Raw genomic sequence first — 22,467 nt, 5'->3', positions numbered from 1 at the left:
TGTGAACTAGGTTGTCTTATTTAATGTGTGACTCTAGCAAACCATAAACAAATGTAAATATCACAACATGCCTTATTACTGCCACATCTATCTATCTATTCATCCGATCTACTGCAGCAGTTTGACATTTCAGATAAATCCTGTTCCCTACAGTGCTGCAGTAAGTGCAATAACTCTAACTGTAATTTCTGCTCTGCCCAAATCTGAAAGTCACAAAAAGTAACTACCGGTGTGTAGTATATATTGAAGATATAATATTCTGCTTGGTCCCAGTGATCAATATAAGTTGAGGCCAATGAGCCAAGTGCATCCAGGCTGATTGGCAGTCTAGGCCTCGATACTGTACTCAAAGTATCCACACACACTGAGCAGCATACATGCTGGAGGTGTATCTTCGTCTCTCAGCGCTGTCTATTTGTCATGTCTGACTCATACATCGGCGTACTGTATCTCTAAACGTGTTTGTATGGATGCTGAAGGCTGGGCAGATTGCCCGCTGGTCGACGTGCGAGGACAAACTGCAGGCTTGTGGGTAAATGCAGACAGACAGAGAGAGTGGAGACTAAAGAGGAGGTGGTGTTTGCTGTAATTTAGGCGAACAAGGGAGGGGAGGGCCAACATTTACATTCATAACAGGAGCTTGCCTCGCCTCAACTCACATGACGTGAGAAAGAGAGGGAGAGGAGAAGGAGAGCAGCAGAGCAGTTGAGATAAAAAAAATAGAGAGGGAGAGATGCAACCAGACAGAATGGGGTTGAGCAAAAAGATCTTTTCTGTGTTTCTTGTTTTGTTTTTTTTTCTTCAACCCCAGGAACGCTTTAGTGACGATTACTCTATAAAAACAAGGAGCCGATTTTTCAAAAGAAAACTAATACGAAATTCTTGGGATCTGTTTCAAACAATAATCTATTAACTGCGATAAGAAAAAAAGAGAAAGAAACACTTTTATCAGTAATTACAAAGAACAGACAAATTACGCTATTTCCCCCCCCCCCCCCCCCAAAAAAAAAAAAGCACTTCTACTTCTACAACTAAGATCAGTTCGCTCCTGTGGCTTCATTATATAAGAGCAGAGTGGACAACGTGCAAATCTCTGTGTTCATTCACTGTAACGATTACATTTACTGCACAGCTATCCCTCTCCGCCAGCAGTCTACCTGTGCATAGTAGTCAACAAAGAGGTTGTGGAAGGTTGTGTTGATGGTGGACTGCTCGTCTGTTCTCCCACCTGGCACCCGTCTCAGGGTGAAAAGCTTTGTCGAGGTCAGCTCAGATGGAAACAGCCTCTGACACCTAAATAGATTGGATTGTCACCTGGAAAACATACAATCGTGTGTCTGTGTGTTTGTGTGTGGAGATGTTTGTGTTTCTGTTTGTCGATACCTTTGTGCCTTTCTGTGTGTGTTGGGATGTCTGCAAAGACATAGGAACAGCCAGTGGAGTTTATGTAAGTGTGTGTGTGTGTGTGTGTGTGTGTGTGTGTGTGTGTGTGTGTGTGTGTGTGTGTGTGTGTGTGTGTGTGTGTGTGTGTGTGTGTGTGTGTGTGTGTGTGTGTGTGTGTGTGTGTGTGTGTGTGTGTGTGTGTGTGTGTGTGTGTGTCACAGCATGTGGCTCTGATGAGGACCAGCTTGGCACAGCACTGGTGAGTAATTGAGCGAGTACATTGTGGTCTTCACTCATGCCTGTCTTCTTCCACATCCCTGCCTCCTTCTCCTCTTCACTTTTTATCCCTCTATCCTTTTCTCTTTCTTTCCCCCTCTTCCTTCCCTCTATCATCCCAACTTGACACAGGGACTGTAGCAGTTGCTCCACACAGGAGGCCTTGGGCGACAATGCAAAGGCAAACAGGGGAAAGAGCAAACAGGCTGAAAACAGAAAAGCCTCTGTCTGAAAAGACAGACTGATGGAAATTAAGTTTTTAAAAAAAAGGTTGTTAAATAAAGAGAGCGTTGAAAATATGGGCAATATCAGTTAAATTCAGGTGAGGGAAAACAGGCAAGTTTCTATGGCTGGGAAAAAATCAATAATTTAATGTGTTCACTTCCACCCTAAGCAGATTTTGATCATATTACCCTTTTAAAGCTGATCAATTGATCAGTCTATTAGTCAAGTGACAAAGAAAACGTATTTTAATCATCAATAAATCATTTGTCACAGTATAGAGGCTGGACACAGAAGCTGTCTGGTCAGTCTCTCTTTGTTGTATTTCATCTTGTAATGTTGCATGTTTCTGTTATTGAATTGTATTGCATTAAATTACTATGTTTTCATTTTACAAAGATCCATTAGATAATCCTAGAAAACTACCATTAAAAATTGGAATGATTGATTTTGTGAAGAGCTTTGTCTGGTAGATGAACAATGCATAACACTGTTAGTCAATGATTTTGCTACTATATATTGTGACATATACAGTAATAATGTCTGATATGAACTGGTTTAAATTTCCAACCAGTCAAGTCACATGATCAGTTGGATCATTCAGATCCATTGTCCTATTTTCTTCCAGTTTAATTCTTTGTTTACACGGCACTGTGCTCTCTAGCAGAACACTGCTATGCTCCTTTTCCTTTGCTCATTTCCAAATCACTTTGAGGACAGACTCACTGACGCTACGGAGGATTTGTGCACTGATATAAACAGAGAAGCCGGTTGACTCACACTGAGGGATCCTCCCATCTCAAACTCTGCACCGCTTCTTTTGCGAGCTCTGGAGTCGAGTGTCACTGAGCAAACAGACCGCCAGTCTCAGTGAGTATACAGGTATCTCCCCCCAGCACCGTATTCAACAGCACTTCGATTTTGCTGTGGTACATTGTGTCGCTGTCACAGAAACCTTCCAGAAACTGACACAGTTTTATACTTATGAATATTTATGACAATGCCTTTTAACTCCAAGCTTAAAACGGAGTCAAACTTATGTATCCGTTAAAGAGGTGATTTTTTTCTTTTGTTTTTAAATACGCCAAGTCCCAGAGTCTGGTGTCTGTCAGTCTCCATCCTCTCACTTCTGCTTTTAAAATAAATGATGGATCAGTCCTGACCAGTGGGCAGATGATAAATAGCATCATTATGATTTCACATTTTTCTCTTTGAATTTCTATTTATATTGTTGGCATCTAGAAGTGCTGTATGTCATGTGCACTTTAATAGCATTTTAAAATCAATACATCATGATTGAATTAATGTGGGGAGGTGATTAAGACATAATTTCTTTCTTAAAGTTTCCCTCCTTACATTAAAATGTGCCACTTTAATCTAAAAAAAAAAGAATCAATTTGAAGTGGAGGAACAACTCCCTCGATTTATGCCATAAAATTTGGCCAAATCTGACCCTATGGCACAGACTATAAAATGTAATGTTGAAGCTGCCAGTCATAATACTAATGAAACAATGTGAACGATTTATGGATGTTACAATAACCCTCATCTCAGCTTTGAATGACACTAGGACGATTTAAAGAGAAGGTAAGGTGAAGTCTCACAGTTAAATTCTCACAGGGACACGCTGGGTGTTGGAGGGGCTGAGTCTCACCATCCATCACCAGGAACAAGACAGAGGGTTACACTGTACATGGACAGATGTAAACAGTTGGAGGCAAAATGCTCATGTTAAAGGTGAAAGACGGGGGTGTGTGCAGGTTAGGCAGGGTGGGGCAGAAGCTTGTCTTTGATCCTTTTATTGTGAGTGCTGTGGGGCAGGAACGAACCAGTCCACCATTTCTCCCTCTCCTCTCCTCTCCTCTCCTCTCCTCTCCTCTCCTCTCCTCTCCTCTCCTCTCCTCTCCTCTCCTAGTGTACTGTATATGGCTTCATAGAGAAGCTCTGACTCATCTCTGCCCATGAATAGATAGAGGTTCATTCCCTCTCCACCTCTGAATCGGGGCGGAGGCAGGCGGAGATAAGGCTAATAAGGGTCCTGGCATAGGGCTGGTGTTAGGTCCACGAGGGGATAAAAGGGGAGGATGGATGTCAAAGAAGGGGAGGAAAGCAGGGGGGCGAGGGGTTGCTTGTAGATCATTGTGGTGGTGATGGTGGTGGTGATGTGGGGAGGAGTGGGAAAAGGGAGGCCTGTGTGTTTGGCGTCTACAGGGATACGAGATAGAGGAGTGTGTAAGGGTGAGGAGTGTGAGGGAGGGAGATGAGGCTGGTGTTATAGTTGCAATGAAGAGAGAGAGGGAGGGAGGGAGGGAGAGGGTTGGAGGAGGAAGAGGAGGGCGTAAGGGCATGGCCGGGGGGAGTAAGGAGACGTGAATGGAGGGTTGGGATGTAGGGGAAGGTGTGGCTGGTCCCGTACCAGGGGAACAGAGTGAGAATGAAGGAAAAGAGGCCAAGCAGGAGGAAAAGGGAGGGGAGGGGTGTGAGACAGTGCCTGAACCAGAGAGTGGGGGGGGGGGGGGTTTTGTGGCTGGAGGTGCGGACGGGTGGAGGGATGTTTTCTTTCTTCAAATGGGGAGAATGATAGGGGAGGGAGGGGGGGAGTAAGAAGGTCAGTGGGGGAGGAGGGTGAATTACCACCTGTGCATCTGGTGTAAATCTGTTTGTCTGCCATAGGAGGAGGAACCAGACCTTTAGCAGCCACATTCATCATCAGGAGAGAGAGAGGGCAAATGCAAGAGAGCTATTGAAAACATGCAGGAGAGGAAGAGGGAGGAGACGAATGGCTCAACAAAAACAAAAAAAAAGTAAGGGCACTCCCGGTTCATCATCCAGCGTGCGAGAAATACACCATTTTGTTTTGTTTTGTTTGTATGACATCAATCATTTTGTAAAAGCCTACCTCGTCTCATTTGTATTTATTTCCCTCGTCCTCTCCAAGCACACATAACCACTATATCTGCCGGCGTTAATCTACTGAATGGGAGCGATCAGTCTGTAATGTCAAGCAAGAGAGCAGAGGAGAGAAATAGAATTTGAGATGGAAAGACTGAAAGTGAGGCCGTGCAGGGAGGGAGCGAGGGAGAGAGAGAGAGAAGGGGAGGGGTGGGGGTATAGAAGAAAGTTATGGGGTGAGTTTAAAAATGACCACATTCTAAATGGCCGGAGTAAATTGAGACCAACGGGGTTGGAAAATAGGACACATAAATTTAGGGCTCTCGATATTTCTCACTACCTCCTTCCTGCCCTCCTCTTCTCTCTCTCTCTCTCTCTCTCTCTCTCTCTCTCTCTCTCTCTCTCTTTCTCTCTCTCTCTCGATCTTTCTCTCGCCAGAAAAGGGGAACACACACAGTGGGTTGTCACATTTTCTAAACCAGGACAATGAGAAGGTAAGAAGAGACTAGCAGTGGGACATGTGGTCCAGCCACGCTACAGGAAACCCAGTTCACAGTGTGTCAGCTGATGTGGGTTCATCCCCCCTGGCTGAACCCAACGCTGGCCGCTCAGGTGAGGCTGCTCACGCTGCCAGCAGTCACGTCCGTTTATATATCAATGTTTGGCCTTTGATAAAACTTTAATTGAACAATTTGTTTTATTTTCGAGGGATTTTAGCTTTTCCATGTTGTGTGCAATAGATAAAAGATCAAAGAAACAAGATTCAATCTCAGGATATAAAAGGTAAAGTTATTTTAAAAAATACCAGATAAGAACATTTCCAGGTCAGAAGCTTAAGCAAGTGAAAATAATGATATCACATGATATAGAGCTAGAGACTGTGAGTCAGTAAAACAGCAAAGAGAGAAGGACCCAGGAATGAAACTGAACTGAGGTAACAGCAAAGGGGAAAGAAAACATATCTAGGATGAGAGCATAGATCAGAAAGATGTTACAAGGTTTACTGGGTTTATTATAGTGGACACAACAAAATCTGTGAATGAACTAAATAATTAATGGAGAATGATGTGAAAGAGACGGGAACAGAGAGAGGGACAGAGAAATAAAAAAAAAAGAAACAGATAACAGGAAATACTGAGAGGGACATCAGGCACAGGAACACTCGCTTTTAATTCTCTTATCGTTTACAAATGCTCCTAATTGCATCCATGTTCAAGCGAGGACGCGGTGCTGCCAAGCCCAACAGCACATTATATTAATAGAGTACAGGACCTCAGTGATTATTACAACAATAGGTGCTATTGTAGGACATTAATTGGGAATATAAACGCAGGTACATTTTATGTTCAACCCGGTGGTTCCAAACACCCCAAGTGGACGTGGTGAGTGTACCTCGAACAGGAAGTGGCGTCCAAACAAGTCGATTTCTTTGTTACGGAAAATTAATAGGAGGACAGTTTTCCTTTAACTGTAGGTTAAACATCACAACGCCGGACGAGGGGAAGGTGTTTCTTTGCAAAATGAGGTATGGACATTAATTGTTCCACTGATTTCACCCCTGTGAATAAGCTGTGATTAAACAGTTCGACTGGCTCACACACACACACACACACACACACAGACACACACACAACCTCCACAGCAAATATCCCTAGACACAGTTCAACACCAATTCTACACCATCATCGAGCCTGTTTCCTCCAAAGAATTAGTACACATGTGTATATACAGCACACACACACACACACACACACAGGGGCACAAAATCACTCTCACTCTCTCTTTTCTTACAAAAGCTCGGACGCCCACAGGCAAACGACCACATTTGAAGCCTGAATTATTTGGGCAAAAGTTAATTGATGGCATCCTGCTGTTTTTTTGTTCCTGGATACAGCAACTGCCACTTTTACAAAAGATGGCAGCGGGCAGATTGTGTTTGTGTGTGTGTGTGTGTGTGTGTGTGTGTGTGTGTGTGTGTGTGTGTGTGTGTGTGTGTGTGTGTGTGTGTGTGTGTGTGTGTGTGTGTGTGTGTGTGTGCGAGCATCTGTGTGTGTGTGGGTTTGTGTTAGTGTGTGTGTCAGCCAAGCAGCAGTTCATTATGGATGTAGTTTGGTATTTCTTCCTTTATCTATTTAATATTCATACATGAATTACCCTTGTAGCATACAGTATGTCTTTGTGTATACTTAAGAAAACTCATGTGTGGGCGTGTGGATGTGCATTCGCTGTTTTTTTTTCTTCTCTTTCTCTTCTTGTGTGTGGCTGCCTGCATATGTTTGCATGTGATCAAATGTTATTCACATTGTATTATAGCTTCCCTCAGGTTATCAGGCTTGGCTGCTTTTCCTTTTTTTTCATTAATTGCTGACGATCTTACATTTAAATCCTGTGCACAAGTGGATGCTATCTCTCCACTCATCTCCAGCAGCAGCAGCCTCCACCCATAGATTAGCTCGCTGTTCGTATTGTGTAGCAGCCCTGGGGTGATCGGCGACAACTACAGCTATTTGTACCACTACAAAGCCATACCTTCTCGACAAGCTGAGGAAAATGGCTCACCATGTCTTGATAATATGAGCATTAGCCAAAGCTTTAGATCAGAGTCAGACTGATTACTGCAGTACAACAGACGCTGTAGAGGGACAACTAGCAGGGTGGTGCTGGAAACCACTACTGACAAAAGACTGGCAACTACAGCCATGTTGGCTGGGTAGCGACACACACACATTCACATAAACGCACGCAAAGACACACACACACGCACACGCACACACACCCTTAAACTGTTGGATGCCTTCCCTCTCTCTTCTCCGTCTCCTCCTCCTCCTTTATCATATCCTGTCTTTCACAGATGTGGCTACAGCTGTGCTCTATCCATCTTTCTCTCCTCTTTTATTCCTCCTCCTCCTCCTCCGCTGAGGCTGTGATATCCTGAGCAAAGAGGCAGCGTCTCTTTTTCGCTGTACCATCGGCCACGCCGGATAGACGGCGATGCACCTGCTGCTGCAAACACACGCTCAGTGTCACTCTGCCTTCCCCTCTCTCCGTCTTTCTCTTCCTCAGTGGTGTGGCCATGCACTCAGTGCACTCATCCTCTTACTTACCGCCCAGCCCTCCCTCACCCATCTTATTCATTGATATAGATGTGTGTGCCCTTTGCCTCCATCCATCTCTCCCTCTTCCCCTCAACCTCCTCCTTCTTCATTCCCGGAGCCGCCCGGCCTCCTCCTCCTCCTCTTCCTCCTCCTCCTCCATCTATTTAACTCGCTTTCTTCTCAAGCTCATATACACAAGTTCACTTTTTCTCTACACTAACAGTATCTACAGCTCACACCCACTTCTCACTGCTGAGCTCTCTGTGCAGATACAACCGCTGTGGTAGCTGTAGTCCCTCTTCTCATTGCTGAGCTGCACTTTTGCTCCATCCCCAAGAGGAATCGTTCTAAAAAAACCCAGTTTTGTTCTTGTTACAGATGTCAGAAAGCTCACGGAGCTGCACGGCTGATTGAGAGACAGTGATGTTGTAAAAGTCCATATTTCTAAGTCTGGGGTGATGATACCGGGGCTGGATGGGGACTTGTAACTCCCTCTGGCAAATGCTGCTGCACTTAGCTGTGCTTTCATCACCGCAAATACCAAAGTAACACTCCTTGTAGATGCATATGTGAGCAGAAAAAATGTTATTCTGATTCTGATTCAAGCCGACTCTTCACACAGCGCTACACTAGTCCACTCCAGAGGGTACATTTTATGGAATTATCTTGTACCGTTCCTCCAAAATCTTTTGCTATTCAGGCTGCACTAAAAATCGAAACGCTGTATTCTCCGCCTTCTGTGTCGCTCCCTGTTATCATCCTTCCTTGGATGTGTAATGAAAAAGGAGGGGCTGTCTTGCCAACTGTAATAGCCGCAGTTGGCCTTCAGTCTTGATGGGTGCGCACTTTTTTCGTGTGTGTGTGTGTGTGTTTGTGTGTGATGGAGCGAGGCCATAAGATAAACACCTCATATTGCAATCCCTATTTCCCAATCTCCGTCAGTCCACTTCGTATAACTCAACCTTTCATTCTACCTTAAACAATTTCTCTTTTTTTCTCCATCTATCTGACAGAGGAAAACTTTTCTCTCCTCACTCTCTCTTTATCTCTCGGGCTCTCTCACTCAATCTCCCTCCCCGCTTTCCTCCCAGTCTGAACGGTGTCACACTCTCCTGCTGTTGACTCAGGCCTTGTCTCTACCACTCATCTGTCCATCACCTCTACAGGCTGCTCCGTCTGAACGCCACCTGATCTGGCCAAAAACCCCTCAAACTGTTCCGGCCTCTCCTTTCCTGCTCGCTCTCGCTGAAAGTAGAAATTCTTCCACCCAATCTCATCTTCACTATCTCCATTTCTCCCACTTTCTCCCCCATGTTCCTCTCTCTCTCTCTCTCTCTCTCTCTCTCTCTCTCTCTCTCTCTCTCTCTCTTTCTCTGCTCTCTCCCTCTGATCCTTCTCTATCGTATTTTCGCCACTCCATTGTCTCAGCCCATTAAGCAGACACAAATCCGTTTGGAGACTGAGCCTTAGCGCGGCCCCGTCCTCGCTCTCCTGGGCCCCGGTGCAGCCAGGAGGAAGCTCTCAGGAGACGCAGACTCTGGCTTGTGGCCGGGGAAATCCATTTAAACCTCTGCCACAAAACACTGCTCTTTCCTGCTGCCTGGTGCACTTACGGCACATGTGCTTAATGAATGATAGTGTCCCTACACATGCACACACACACACACACACATACACACAGACCCCTGCATTCCTCAACAATGCCCCCTTCACCCTGCATCCCTATATCTTTCCATGCAATAAAATCCAAACATAAATTTCCACAGGTAATGTAGCAATCCATGCAGCAACAGGAGCAGTTGGACCTCTGTAAATGATTTATATGTTTTGTGGACATGCCCGTTAGTGGGGTTGGGGGTTAAAGACATATGTGGCCGCAGCGCTGGGGCAGAGAGAACAGAAATTTAAGAGAGCAGAGGAGCCGTGTGCATGGATGGGCAGCGTGCTGCGAGAGAGCGAGAGATGTGCGCGCTGTGGAGCGGTCTTCGTGCATGGAAGGGTGCAGCTTTAAATGGGAGTGGACCGTTCCCTGCCATTTCTCCCCTTAGTGCTCTAATGAGAAGGAACAGAGAGAAGAGATTCAGTGGTGGCCGCTGGCCTGGCCGTGTCACCGCGACTCATGTCTCTGCTGGTACAACGACCTGTTGACACCAGTGGGTCAGCAGACAAACTGGAGAGACGGGGATGGCTGAGTTGACACCACGACGCTACGTGGCCCCAAATGAAACGGCGCCCAGTCCAGTTCTGGACAGCGGTGGTGTGCGCTGTCACTGTTTTAGTATAGGTTTCATTAAATAGACTTTTTCCTAATGATTTAATACAGCTGGATTTGTGTATAAAGTAACAAATGAATGAGCTGATTTTGTGGAATGGGCTACGAGCGCAGATCCCAGGCGGACACAGATAAAGCAGCAGCAGATTGCTTTATCCCATTAGGCAAGGCCTCGTAAATAGGCAGAGATCTAGCTCTCTATTCTGGTGCAATCTCCAGCTGATCCTGTCATTGGCATCAAGGGCTGTTGGCAGTTTGTCTTTCAAGTCAGACACCCCAGCTTACCCTGTCTGTCTGCACCCAGTGTTAATACTAATGCAGGATGGCGGTAGGGGAGGGGAGGGGGGGTGGGGGGTTGAGAAACCCTCCATTGTAGCCAAACCAGTCAAAATGGCTTCTCTGTTTTGGGCAGATATCGAGAGGACGACGCAGAAGAGGGTGGTTGAAGTTTTGCAGGGTACCGCTGAAGCACATTTTCTCACTTTCAAGCACACAAGTGTATCTCGCACTGTCAGTGTGAAGGAGAGCTGTGCTAAATCTAACCAATTACAGTTACACAAGTAGAGCCTGTTGGAGTTTTACATTTAAAAAAAAAAATGCACAGAAAGTAAAAGAAAAACCAAGAACGACAGATTAATCACAATTAAGCATCAAAACCTCTGCAGCAGTTTAAGCCGTGCGGCCGGGGTCTTGAAATGCATCTTTTGTTGATGGAAAGAAGTCACTGTGTGCGGTGACGTAATCCATCCGTGACATGATTTCACAGCAATGACAGCGACGCCGCTATGATTGACAGCTAAATGCAGCCAATCGAAACAGAATCCAGCAGAGATTTAAGGTCATAGTGAAGAGCAGCCGTGCAGGAGCCAAACAGCATAATACACTCCAGCAGCAAATGAAAAGTGGGTTTACAGTCCCTCCTGAAAACTAAACAATGGACAAATGGAGGTCTATTGAGTGCAGTTTGGACTGTGTTTTTTTTTAATGACAACTACTGAAATAAATGTTTAATGCAGCTATTACAGGTGAGAGCAGGACGCTATGTTTTTGAGGCGAGCCCCTTTTGTATTTTAATGCTCCAGACACGTTTTCACGCAGAATGTCTTTTGTTTTTACGTATCAAACTATTTGAAAGGGTCCAGTTTTTATGAGGAAAGATTCAAAGTGTCCTACCTTGGCAGCCATGATCATGGAGGAGCCACCGCGGACTCCGAGGATGGGGATATGGGTCTGGGCTGAAATGAAGTCCAGGATCTGGGCGATGGCCTCCTGGTCGGTGTCGTCCCCAAACACCACGCCCTGCAGCCAGTGCTCGGTCATTAGGTCACAGATGCTCTTGATGATGCTCTTCGGGTCCGTCTCATTCATGGTCAGCACCTCCACGTTGGGCGCCATGTGAAGAAAGTCCTCCTTCTCCCGGGCGCCGGCCAGCGCCATCTCGCTGAAGTTGCCCACCAGGACGACGGCGATGCTGAGGCCTCGCAGGATGTTGGGTAGGGCCATGTGGTGTGGAGGGGGCTGAGGGATGTGGATGTAGTTGCTGCCGTGGCCGCCGCCGTGGCCGCCGCCATGGCCGCCGCCATGGCCGCCGCCGTGGCCGCCACCACCACCGCCGCCGCCTCCCCCGCCCTTCTCTCTCCGTGAGTGGCAGGCGGCCGGGGGCAGGTGGAGGAGGCAGAGCAGCAGGAGCAGGAGGGAGAGGCAGCGAGAGGCGCTGGTGCGGCGGTGCAGCGATGGAGGCGGAGGTGGATGGAGGGGTCGGGCTCGCCGCTCCTGCTCTTGGTTGACGGAGGGGGTGGAGGGGCAGGCCCCGGCGCGGCCGTGAGGTGGGGAGGGGCTGCGGCCGCCACAGACAGGCATGGTGGAGGAGTGGGAGAGTAAAACCTGGAGAGACAGAGGAGGTTGGAAGGAAAAGGAAGAGATAAAAAATATAGGAAAGAGGGAGAAAGTAGCAAGAGGGAGAATAAGGGGAAAAGAAAAGAGAACGGGAGATGGAGAGAGAGGGGGAGAGAGGTTAACATAGCACCATGCAACATTGATTGAATAAAGTGAATTGCCAAGCGGCCACATGCATCATATGAATCAGTGCATATCAATGTCAGTCCACAGAAATGGGGCACCGGGGGGGGGAGAGGGAAACCTTGTGGAAAACGAGGCTTTAAACACACAGAGGGAGGAGAGACGAGGTCACACTTGACACACATAAATAGTGCATAAACACACATACGCACAGATACATGGTATGATGGCTTATGGTTTACGTATAATCTCACATGGATCAATAATTCATGTGGAATGTTCTGAGGCAGCGTTATGGTATATATTATGGAGGACATAAACTCTCCCTCCAGATGAGATGCCGGCTCCTTGATCGGTGGGGACAGGAGAGGGTGGGGTGGGGGGGGGGGGGGCAGAGAGGGAAGGAAGGAGCAATCAAAAAGGGGAACGAGAGAGGAGACAAAGGGCAGACGGAGGAAAAGACGGCTTTGCGACAACTGACAAACTGTCCGGAGCGAGATGACGAGTGACACGGCGACCTGAGACGCAGACGGACTGACTGACGCCAAAATTGATTAAGTGATTGACAGCGAAGGCGCTCCAAGCGATTCGCGAGACTCTGATATGATACCCGCCCTGCTCCCTCAACCCCTATTGGCCTAGTTTAGCACGCGCAGTCATTTGCTGTCCATCTCTCCATCCTTCCACCTCCCTCCCACGCTCTACTTGACCATATCTCTCTCTCTCTCCATCTGACTCCCTCCTCACTGTGCTTATTTATAGAGCTTTTCATTAATGGGGGGATGCAGAGGGGTGGGAAGGGCCAGGTGGCAGGTGGACCAGTGGAAAAGCAGCGAGAGGAGAATGAGGGAAATTAGCAAAATCCAGAGGAAAGAGGGGAAGAGATGACGGAGGCGAGGTGGGACAGCAGCAGCAACACCGCTGGATACAAAGACAGACATGGAAAAGAAGTTCTCTCTCTCTCTCTGACAGAGATGTGTGTGTTTCTGTATCTATACATCTACGTGTGTGGGAGGGCGTGTGTCCTCTCGAGTTTATCGGCATATCGTCGGTGTAGGTGTACAGTCGGTGGGAATAGATGTTCACTTAGGGTTTGTGGGCAGAGATACCCAGGACAGTGGGGGTGTAGTTGCTCATAAACTTGTTCTGAGTGGTGTATTGTGTGTATATCTCACACATGACTGCTTATAACAAGGCAGATGGAAGGTACAAAGAAGAACAAAAACACTAAAACAATAACCACCCGGTGACGCTGACAGCTAATAAGACAGGAAATGACAGAGGAGGGGAAAAAAGCAAGAAGGAGATTGAGAGAGGGATAAAGGGATGTATGCAGAGATGACAGAACAACTTCTTTAGGGTAAACTAATTGCTGGAGGTTCGTCAGCTCTAATTACAGGTCCCTGTGTTAATAGTCAATTGCACACCACTCTCCAGGAAGGATGGAGAGGTGGGAGGGAGGGAGGGAGGGAGGGAGGGAATGAGGGAGGGATGATAAGAGGCACGAGGAGACAGAAAAGGGAGGAGGAGGGAGTGGGAGGAAAAAAAAAACGAGAGAAAGCCAGATAGTGTAAACCCGAGGAGGACCTTGGTGAGACGCTGGAAAGATGAAAGAGAGTGGCGAGGAGAGGAGGAAGGGAGCGACAGAAGACAGAGAGAACGGCGAGAAAGAGGGATGGAAGAGAAGAGAGGAGGAATAGGAAGAAAAAAGAGGAGAGATAGTCACAGAGAGCGAGAGAGAGAGAGAGAGAGAGAGAGAGAGAGAGAGAGAGAGATGCCCTCTTTGAATCTGGACTTCTCTGGCAGCACTCTGTTTCCATGGCAACAATTAAAATAGGCCTGCATGCGCACACATACAGACACAGTTGATGGACACAGAGATACACACACACACACACACACACACACCAGCATACAGACAATTTGCAATAAGCATTGATCATGTAAATGCAGTGATGTAGTCAGTGTTTTATCACCAGCTGCTCTCACACTTTACATTTTACATGTGAACACACACACACACATAAAGGATAGCCTACACACTTTACATTTAGCCTACACCAAACTCACAATCTCCTACCCGCTGTGTCACACACACAGTAGCCTCCAGACGCACACACACACACTCACACAAATACTGGTACAGATTACATTAGCCACCGCGCTGTGTAACTCCAATGATCATTCAGAAAGATGAGGCCATTAAAAAGTCCCGTATAGTGAGTCAAAGCATGTCTCATAAAGAAACACAAAAGGCGAGTATTAAACTGTGGATTACACCAGCGAGGTTGTGACACTAAATGACCCCATTTCCCCGTCAGCCAGTCCTCGCGTCTCACCCACCATTTGCTCTATTAGCCACACCAGCGCACACAGCAGCCATATCAGTTACACACGGGTGGACCGCAGATAGCCTCCACCAGCCCAAGACCCCGGAGGTCCGAACCCCTACACACACACACACACACACACACACACACACACACTTTTCTGCCTTTTCTCAACTGCTTTTAATGTGGCAAGTTTTCTGGATGCACATGCACATATACTTTAAAACATCTAAAGAGATCCATGTACAGTAGACACAAACTAATCTGGTCGTAGATGTGTCTCATTGATAAACTCTAACTAACTGTAACAGTTATTTTACAGTATGATACAAAAAATAGACCTTGTCTCATGTAAACTAGACAAGAAATCAGATGAATAATAGCCTACATTTGCATCAGGTTAATTATTAGAAATGGAATCATCAGCAAAAAAGTCAACATATTCACATTGTTGTTATTTCAGCTCTCAACATTATATCTGGTTTTCTACTGTTGGTCAGATAAAAGAAGAGACTTTAAAGCGCCTGAAAACTTTACAACAAATGTAAATCAGGTTTTACAACACAACTGTTGTAAACCTCAGCGGTGCATCAGGGCAACAACACAACTGGCCGGACGTGTTTCCAGGTCTGGCAGATGGTTGGCTATTTCTGGGGAGAGGGGAGGCGGGACATGCATCACACAACCACCGTCTTTGGTGTTGCAGTCTTTTCTGATCAGAAACCTTTTGATCAACTTTTCTCGTCCTTCTAATGTCTTTGCTGTTATTTCTGCTTCATTCATAACTTTGTGGGTGCAGATGATCCGCCAACTGTTATCACCAACTGTCACCAGGTTGGATTCAAATGTTACTGAATCGTGATTGGCTCATACGTACTCGAGAGGCTGACCTGAGGGAAAAATGTTTTCATGTGCTCTGTGATCGGACTCTTTTTTTTTCCTCTTTGGCAACATTTCATACACCACAACAATTAACTGATTACTTGAGAGAAAGTCATCAGCAGATTTATCGAAAAGTCATTAGTGGCAGCCTTTGTTTTGTTGCCAGTTTTTAATGCTAATCACACTGTTTCGCTGTGTTTGTGCCACCCAGGATCTGCTTTACAAGCTATTGCTTATACGAGTGGCTGCAAGACACTGTGGTAAACACACATAAATTCCTGCTGACAAATCTCAAAAGATTTTAATGAGTAAATTGTTGGTGAATGGCTAATTTTCTAACTCTATGCGAGATCTATCACGCTGTGGCAACGAGATGTTTGAAATCTATGAATAGGAAGCGACGTTTCCTTTCAAAAGCAGAATATTATTTATGCATCAGGATTAAGGAGAGGGAATTTCTCTGTCTTCTCCTCTGGTCCTTTTAATGCCTGGTGGTGTGTGGATGTTTTTCATACGGCATCAGTCAATTAGGTAAGAACACAGTGTTTCAGTTAGTTACCTGCCTCGACCAAACAAACCCAGGTACTAAGTGGACCCAAATGGACTATAAATGCAGTAATAACCACTAATGAACATCCAGGCTGACATAGCTCATATTGCTGTAGTGGAAAGTTGACAGAGCAGAGGTTATGAGGCATGACACAGCTCTGTAATTGGCTCCTCTCTCTTTTTTTTTTTTTTTTTTTGTCATCTATAAATCACACAATCACACAATTATAACAGGAAGTACAGGAAGTACACAGTGGATCTCTGCATGTGTCAAATGCAGACCAGCTATTAGAGGGCAGGCCATTACGCGATCCACACACACACACACACACACACACACACACACACACACACACACACACACACACACACACACACACACACACACACACACACTTACGCAATCAGGGAAACTGGCTTTCCAGTTTATCAAAATACCAGGTGAAACAACAGGCAGCTTATTGTTTGAGTTCTGTATTTAATATATGACTGAATGGCACTCTGTTCCAATCACAGCACATTCTCCTCTCACAGTTATAAATCCACACAGGACAGGAAACATTACTGCCGTGAATGGTTTGTGCGCTCGTGGGCAGTATAAATGTGTGTGTGCTGTTGATGAATCTGGTTTGAAAGGTTGTGAACAGTGGTAGAAGTGGCTTGCTCTCCCTTATGCATTTTTAGAACTGACATTTATGTTTTTTGTTCAAATGAAAGCCGGCAGGGAATATATATGTATATATAAAAATAAAAAAATAAAAGTAACCTCCGTGCTAATCTTTAGAGATGAGATGGCTTTGATTTGAAATTGATTCCAAGGCGCACAGCACATGACAATATTAAAAACATTTTTCAATCCGTGGTAGCATTTTTTGCTACCACCACCCATCCCTTCCGCCCTGGGGGATGTGACCAGGCCACGGTGCGGGTCACTGAGCCGCATACTGATGAGAAGAGAAATCAGCTGGATGCAGGAATCACCGCAAAACCTACGATACGTGAGAATATGAAAAGAAACGTCCGTCTAATGTGAGAACTCATTATAACCTGCTCTGATAAATATTCATGTCGCCTGTCTGTGCAGCCTGCTGTGGAGGTGGAAGGTGGCGAGTATATGTACGTATGTGTGTGTGTGTGTGTGTGTGTGTGTGTGTGTGTGTGTGTGTGTGTGTGTGTGTGTGTGTGTGTGTGTGTGTGTGTGTGTGTGTGTGTGTGTGTGTGTGTGTGTGTGTGCGGTTATGTGTTTGGACCTGTGTCTGTACATGCTGTTCTGAAGCAGCCACTCACCAGCCCCCTCACCAAAGCAGACCAGCCAGTCTTTGCAATCACATGTTCTCCGAGGCTCCCGGACCGAGCTCCTGGCATAATGGTGTCTAGTCCCAGAAAGAAGGGACATTGAAGCGCCCGTCGTTCTCTTCCACCCCAGTTCCCCTTCCTCTTTCTTTTATTCCAACTTCATTTATCTCTTTCTCTCTCTGTTTTATCATTTCGTCTCGGCGAACAATGCTTCCTCTAAATTCTGCCACTTATCTCTCTCTTGAGCTTGCACTCTCTCATCGCCCTCTTCTCATTATGTGGTAAGTGTCAGGTTTGTCGATGGCGTTATTTGCATGAAAACTGAAGGACAACGGCGACGGGCAATTTTTCACATTTATTGCCCGGTTTGATATTTAGGAGGACAGACAGAAGATGGCATGGGACCACAATCTCCCTACATCTCTCTGCATGACTTCAAAGCATCTATGGTGCATGTGCATTATCTTAACCTGCCAAGTCAGGCGTGCTGGAGTGGCTTCATTTCTCCTTTTAATTGAAATGAGAATGTCATGATGAGAGGCTCGCAGCCGCAGAATAAGTACCAGGAGTTTGAAAAATTGCCCGTTACGTCAAACCCGCACACACTTGAGGCTACTTATGAGTATTATTCTTTTGTCAGTGCTATGGCTTGTGATTTCATTAGAAGAAATGAACAGACGAGGAGGAGAAACTTCATCTTTTAACGCTGAAAAGTTGTTTGGTGCCGCGTAGTGTTTCTTCTTTATCTTCCCAGGCTCAACACACAGGTGGCACCAGAACAAGCACTGACAGGTGATGGAGGGAAAAATGTAACCGGAGCAACGTCGCAGCAGTCAGATGTCAGGGGCAGCTGATCACACTACCACAACCTGTGGCACCGTGGTGGGTGTGAGGAAGAGAACAGACCAGCCAAGGCCTTAATTTAACTGAAATACTTGTTGTTGCCTTAAAGTCTCCGCTTAAAACTCATTTTTCCCTCTTACCCCGGGTTTGAATTTGGCTGTTGAAACACAAAAAGCTGTAAACAACAAGAACAGACGGACAGACGCCATTAAGTCCAAGTTCTGGTTGATCTGAAAATTAATACTTAGTCTCTGAGCTCTGGATAATTAGACGTACAGATGTTTGTTATATATGGAATAATTATGGCAGGAGGAGAACGGCGGGGGCGCAGTCACTTCCTGTGCATAAGGACTATGATTACGCCTCTGCAAAAATTTCCTACTTTATTTATAAGTTGAGTGTCTGTGTGTGCGCCTTTGTGTGTGTATGTGTGTGTAACCTGCTGTACAGTGTTGTGTCCTCCAGTGGCTTGCAGCTCTACAGCTCCCCTGCTTGTCTGTGTCCCTGCTCCAGGCTCGCCGCATCCGTGATGAACACGACAGAGTCCCAGGTGAGCCCACCCACCTCGCGTTCAGCCATTTTGGTCTGAACAAGATGCATGTAGATATTAAAAGAGAATCTCTGTCTGTCTTGCTCTCCAGTCCGGCTCAAACACTCATCAATATTATCCACAGGTCTGTGCATACTTTACAATTCAGCCAGGCAGAGGAACCAAACGCGCTTCAGGCATCATTTGGAACAAACTATCGATCTCAAAAATCTCAAAATGAGTTTCTTATTATTATTTATGCACATATTTGGTAGCATGTTTTAATATCATTCTGAATAGCTAAGGAGTTTTTGTTTGTACACATTTTATTTAGGTCTACATTTTAAAATGGGAATTATTCAGGGAATAGTTTACAATGATGCCATGAGGCGTTCAAATGTAGGACAAGAATTTTTTGGTGCCAGGCTTGTACTGTGAAACTGTATCTGCACTTTTATGGCAACTAAAAGCTTAATGGGCATACCTGTGTGAATTAGTAATTATGTGAGCCTGCAACAATTTTAAATATTAAGCAACAGATAATAATTAAGGAAATAAAAGTATGGCATTGATATACTGTATCTGTCTATTGTCATGTTACTAAGAGACCAAAGAGCCTGTGGTTCTTTCACAGAGTCTGCAGGAAGATGCCAAGAGAACAGAAGGTAGGTGCAGGAAGTGGGTGCATTTATAAACCTATTATTAAACGCATCATGAGTCCAAAAACTGGAGACTGCATGGTTTAGAGTGAACTCAATATGACAAGCTGAAGTTGATCCATACCCACAGGCACAAAGGCCAAGTCTTAACAGTCTGTAGATCTTGTCTGGGATGAAATGTAAAGTAAGCCCTGTGACAAATCATCAGCTGTTTCACCCAATTACGGGACAGTATGACGTGACCATCCTTAATAATATTAAGGAAATTATGAGGATCATAAAATTCAAGCATGGCTCCTGGCCAAAGAGGCAGGACAGAAATCGTGGAACTGTTGAACCAAAGAAGTGCTCTGTGAGAGATATTTATCTGTGGTCACTGAGTTTCCTGCGGTGTAGCCAGGAGCAATGAGCAATGGGCTGCTGTGGATGAGGCCAGGTGCTAGAGCATGTTAAAAACTAAAAGGCTCAGAACAAAAGCATATATCAGTTGTGAAGAATCCACGTCATTTTGGATATTTCCACCTCTGTATCTTGGGTTAGGGTTTGGTTTAACAGCCCTTCCCCTTTGGCACCACAGTTTGTTAACCCAATAATCTATTATATAATATTCATGATGCAAAACCTACACAATGCTCTGTCCTACTGCCACAGATCAGATAAAGTGCTCTTTGACAGCAGGATAGGTCTGTGACAATATTAGTCTTTTTAGGTGGGGGGGGGGGGGGGTTTTTTTTTTTTTTTTTCCCCAAAAGTGCTTCGAACACATTGGTTCTGTCCACAGCAGCATCCTGGCAGCTTCTCTGGAGCAAACAGTGCACCAGTCTAGATCTACTGCAGGGAACACACACATATCCTTCACACAACCCCACCTCCAATAAAACAAACTCTCCCTAAACTTACACAGGTCTACTGGACTCTAACAACTTCCCATTGACATTTCCCTCGGGTCCAATGCTATCTCCCTCTGTGGACCAGCTTTTATACATGTATTGTTCACTCTAAACTATCTATTGATCTGCACTTTATGGCCCTACAAAAGATAACATCAGCAGCCTAATCATAAGGTACACCACTGTCTACGGCTCTTATTTGCCCTGTTAATACTACTCACTACATTACGATACCTCTTCATTGTTATGTATCAGTGATTCACCTCTGATTCCTCATAGATTTCTGTCCTGCTGAATCATCAGGCAAAGCCTCTGTGTTAACCCCTGTGTTCACTGATCAACTGTGGATCACCCAACTCCTCTAAATGTACACCGTGGGGCTTATGTACACTGTACTCAAAATTATATAAATTATACAAATACTGTTCACTGATCATGAATGCAAATGAAACGGCTTGTGGAGTTTCCACTGGTGCTGCTGTCTGACAGCACGTTTGATATCAACACTGTCCCCACCTGAGAAACAACAATGCCAACGTGCTGTTCCTGGCCGCCGAGCAGCGCAGCGAGCCCTCACAACCTTCCAAGAGCGCCAGAGCCCCGGACTCACTCGGCTAATTTACAGGGCAGACAGAGTCACAATGTGAAGCACTTTCTCATCGTTCCCGGAGACGCAGCAGCTGTTGAACGCCTGCAGCTGTTTGATGATGTCCCGGTCCTGCAGCGGACGCCGGCGTAATGCATTATCAACTTGTTCGTCCACACACGCTTCTTTCAAGCCACGGGTCATAACAGAGTAAAAACTGTTTTGTCTAGGATCAGGTGGCATGAGCGTGTGTGTTTGTGTGTTGTGTGTTGTGTGTCCAGGTCTTTGTAGTCATGCATGTTGGTTAATAACCCTTCTCCATCTACCATCAGCTGTTTATTTTTGCATATCGAGTCTCCCATAGACACAAAGACACTTAAACACTTCAGATTGACAAATGTGTTTTGACAACACTCAGGGAGATAAGCACTCGGTCTCTAGGATCTCTCCCAGGGACACGTTTCTATTTACACCTACTCTGCCTCACAGAAGAGACGCTTAATCTTCTCCATGATTTGTGGCTTCAGCACCGAAATCCCTCTCTCCACTCTGTTCCTTTTTTCTCCTCCATCCTCACTTTTCTTTCTAGCTCCCCTCTCCCTTCTGCCGCGTTTTATCTACTTGCTGTCTCTCCTCAGCTGCCTTGCATCAGCATTAGTGCTTCAGTCCATGTGTCATTGTGAAAGACCTCTACGGGAGCGTTTATATGCACGGTGTTATGCAGCAGACTGCATTGTCTACTCAAAGGTAAAGCTAGGTACGGTGCATTGAGTGACCCCCCCGTGCCAATAACGGCGCTGTAATCACTTTAAATGTGTTTTATTGTCAGCTTTTCACAGATTAGAGCAGCAATAATCTGTCCTGCTCCATCCATCTCATTCCAAGCTGTTATTTTTGGCACCGGGATTCTGCCTTTTTGGATTAGTAGGTGTGCACGAGTTTTGATTGTTTGTTTGTTTGTTTGTTTTTCTTTGTCGGGGCCGAGTGTGCTCATGTGTGTTCACGGTTTTATAGAAATGTATCAGCGCCGCTCCATTGTGGGAGAAAATAATCTGTGGTGGATGTGGCGCAGGACGTGTTTCTTAAAAGGGAGATACTGGAACACAGCGAGGCCGCGTGCTCAGAATCTGCCTCTCTGAGTGGAAATCAGCATCTCATGGTTACGCTTGGATAAATCAAAACCCCTATCCCTGAAATATGCTTAAGCAAGAACATGGCCTAATCCACCCCTGTACTGTGTCTGCTGTGTCCGCCAGTACAATGCACACATCACTAACCCTGCCAATGGAAGACGACAAAGGAGAAAAATCACATTTTTCAGTTCATTTTTAAGGAACTTCAAATCTGTGTCTTTTTTTGTTCCACGTGTTATCCACCATATCATCTATTGTTCGGCCATATCTTGATTATGTAGTAAGCTCTAATCAAAACCATCATGTCAGCATGTAATAACGAAAACGTGATATAAAATAAAAAAACGCCCACCCATTATCTTTTACAGACCCTTCTAATTCCCGCCACCTCAGCTAGCTCACTATCTCCTCGCTCTCCCCTGAGGCTGAATATTGACTGATGACTTTCATTTTCAGCTATCAATTCTGTTGCTAATTTTACACATTTCAATTAACTCCAAGTATTCTTGCACGGGGATCTGCTATGATTAGAAGCATGCATGGGGATGGATTCCACTATCCAAGCCTTGATGCCGCCATTTTCGCTGCTTTTCAATACAACAGAGGCCACA

At 45.6% G+C, this 22,467-nt stretch overlaps 1 protein-coding gene across 1 annotated transcript in view; it reads right to left on the bottom strand.

The window, feature by feature from the left end:
• Window positions 1–22,467, bottom strand: part of grin2ba (glutamate receptor, ionotropic, N-methyl D-aspartate 2B-a) — a gene marked incomplete at both ends in the record, with an annotated part of 107,061 nt that overhangs the window by 71,871 nt on the left and 12,723 nt on the right. The window contains one exon of the mRNA XM_083976379.1: window positions 11,314–12,024. Within this exon, the coding sequence (XP_083832505.1) occupies window positions 11,314–12,024 (711 nt within the window). The remainder of the gene's footprint in view (window positions 1–11,313; window positions 12,025–22,467) is intronic.

This window comes from Trachurus trachurus (assembly GCF_905171665.1).
Source record: "Trachurus trachurus genome assembly, chromosome: 8".
Taxonomy (NCBI): Eukaryota; Metazoa; Chordata; class Actinopteri; order Carangiformes; family Carangidae; genus Trachurus; species Trachurus trachurus.
This window is presented reverse-complemented; position numbering and strand designations above follow the sequence as displayed.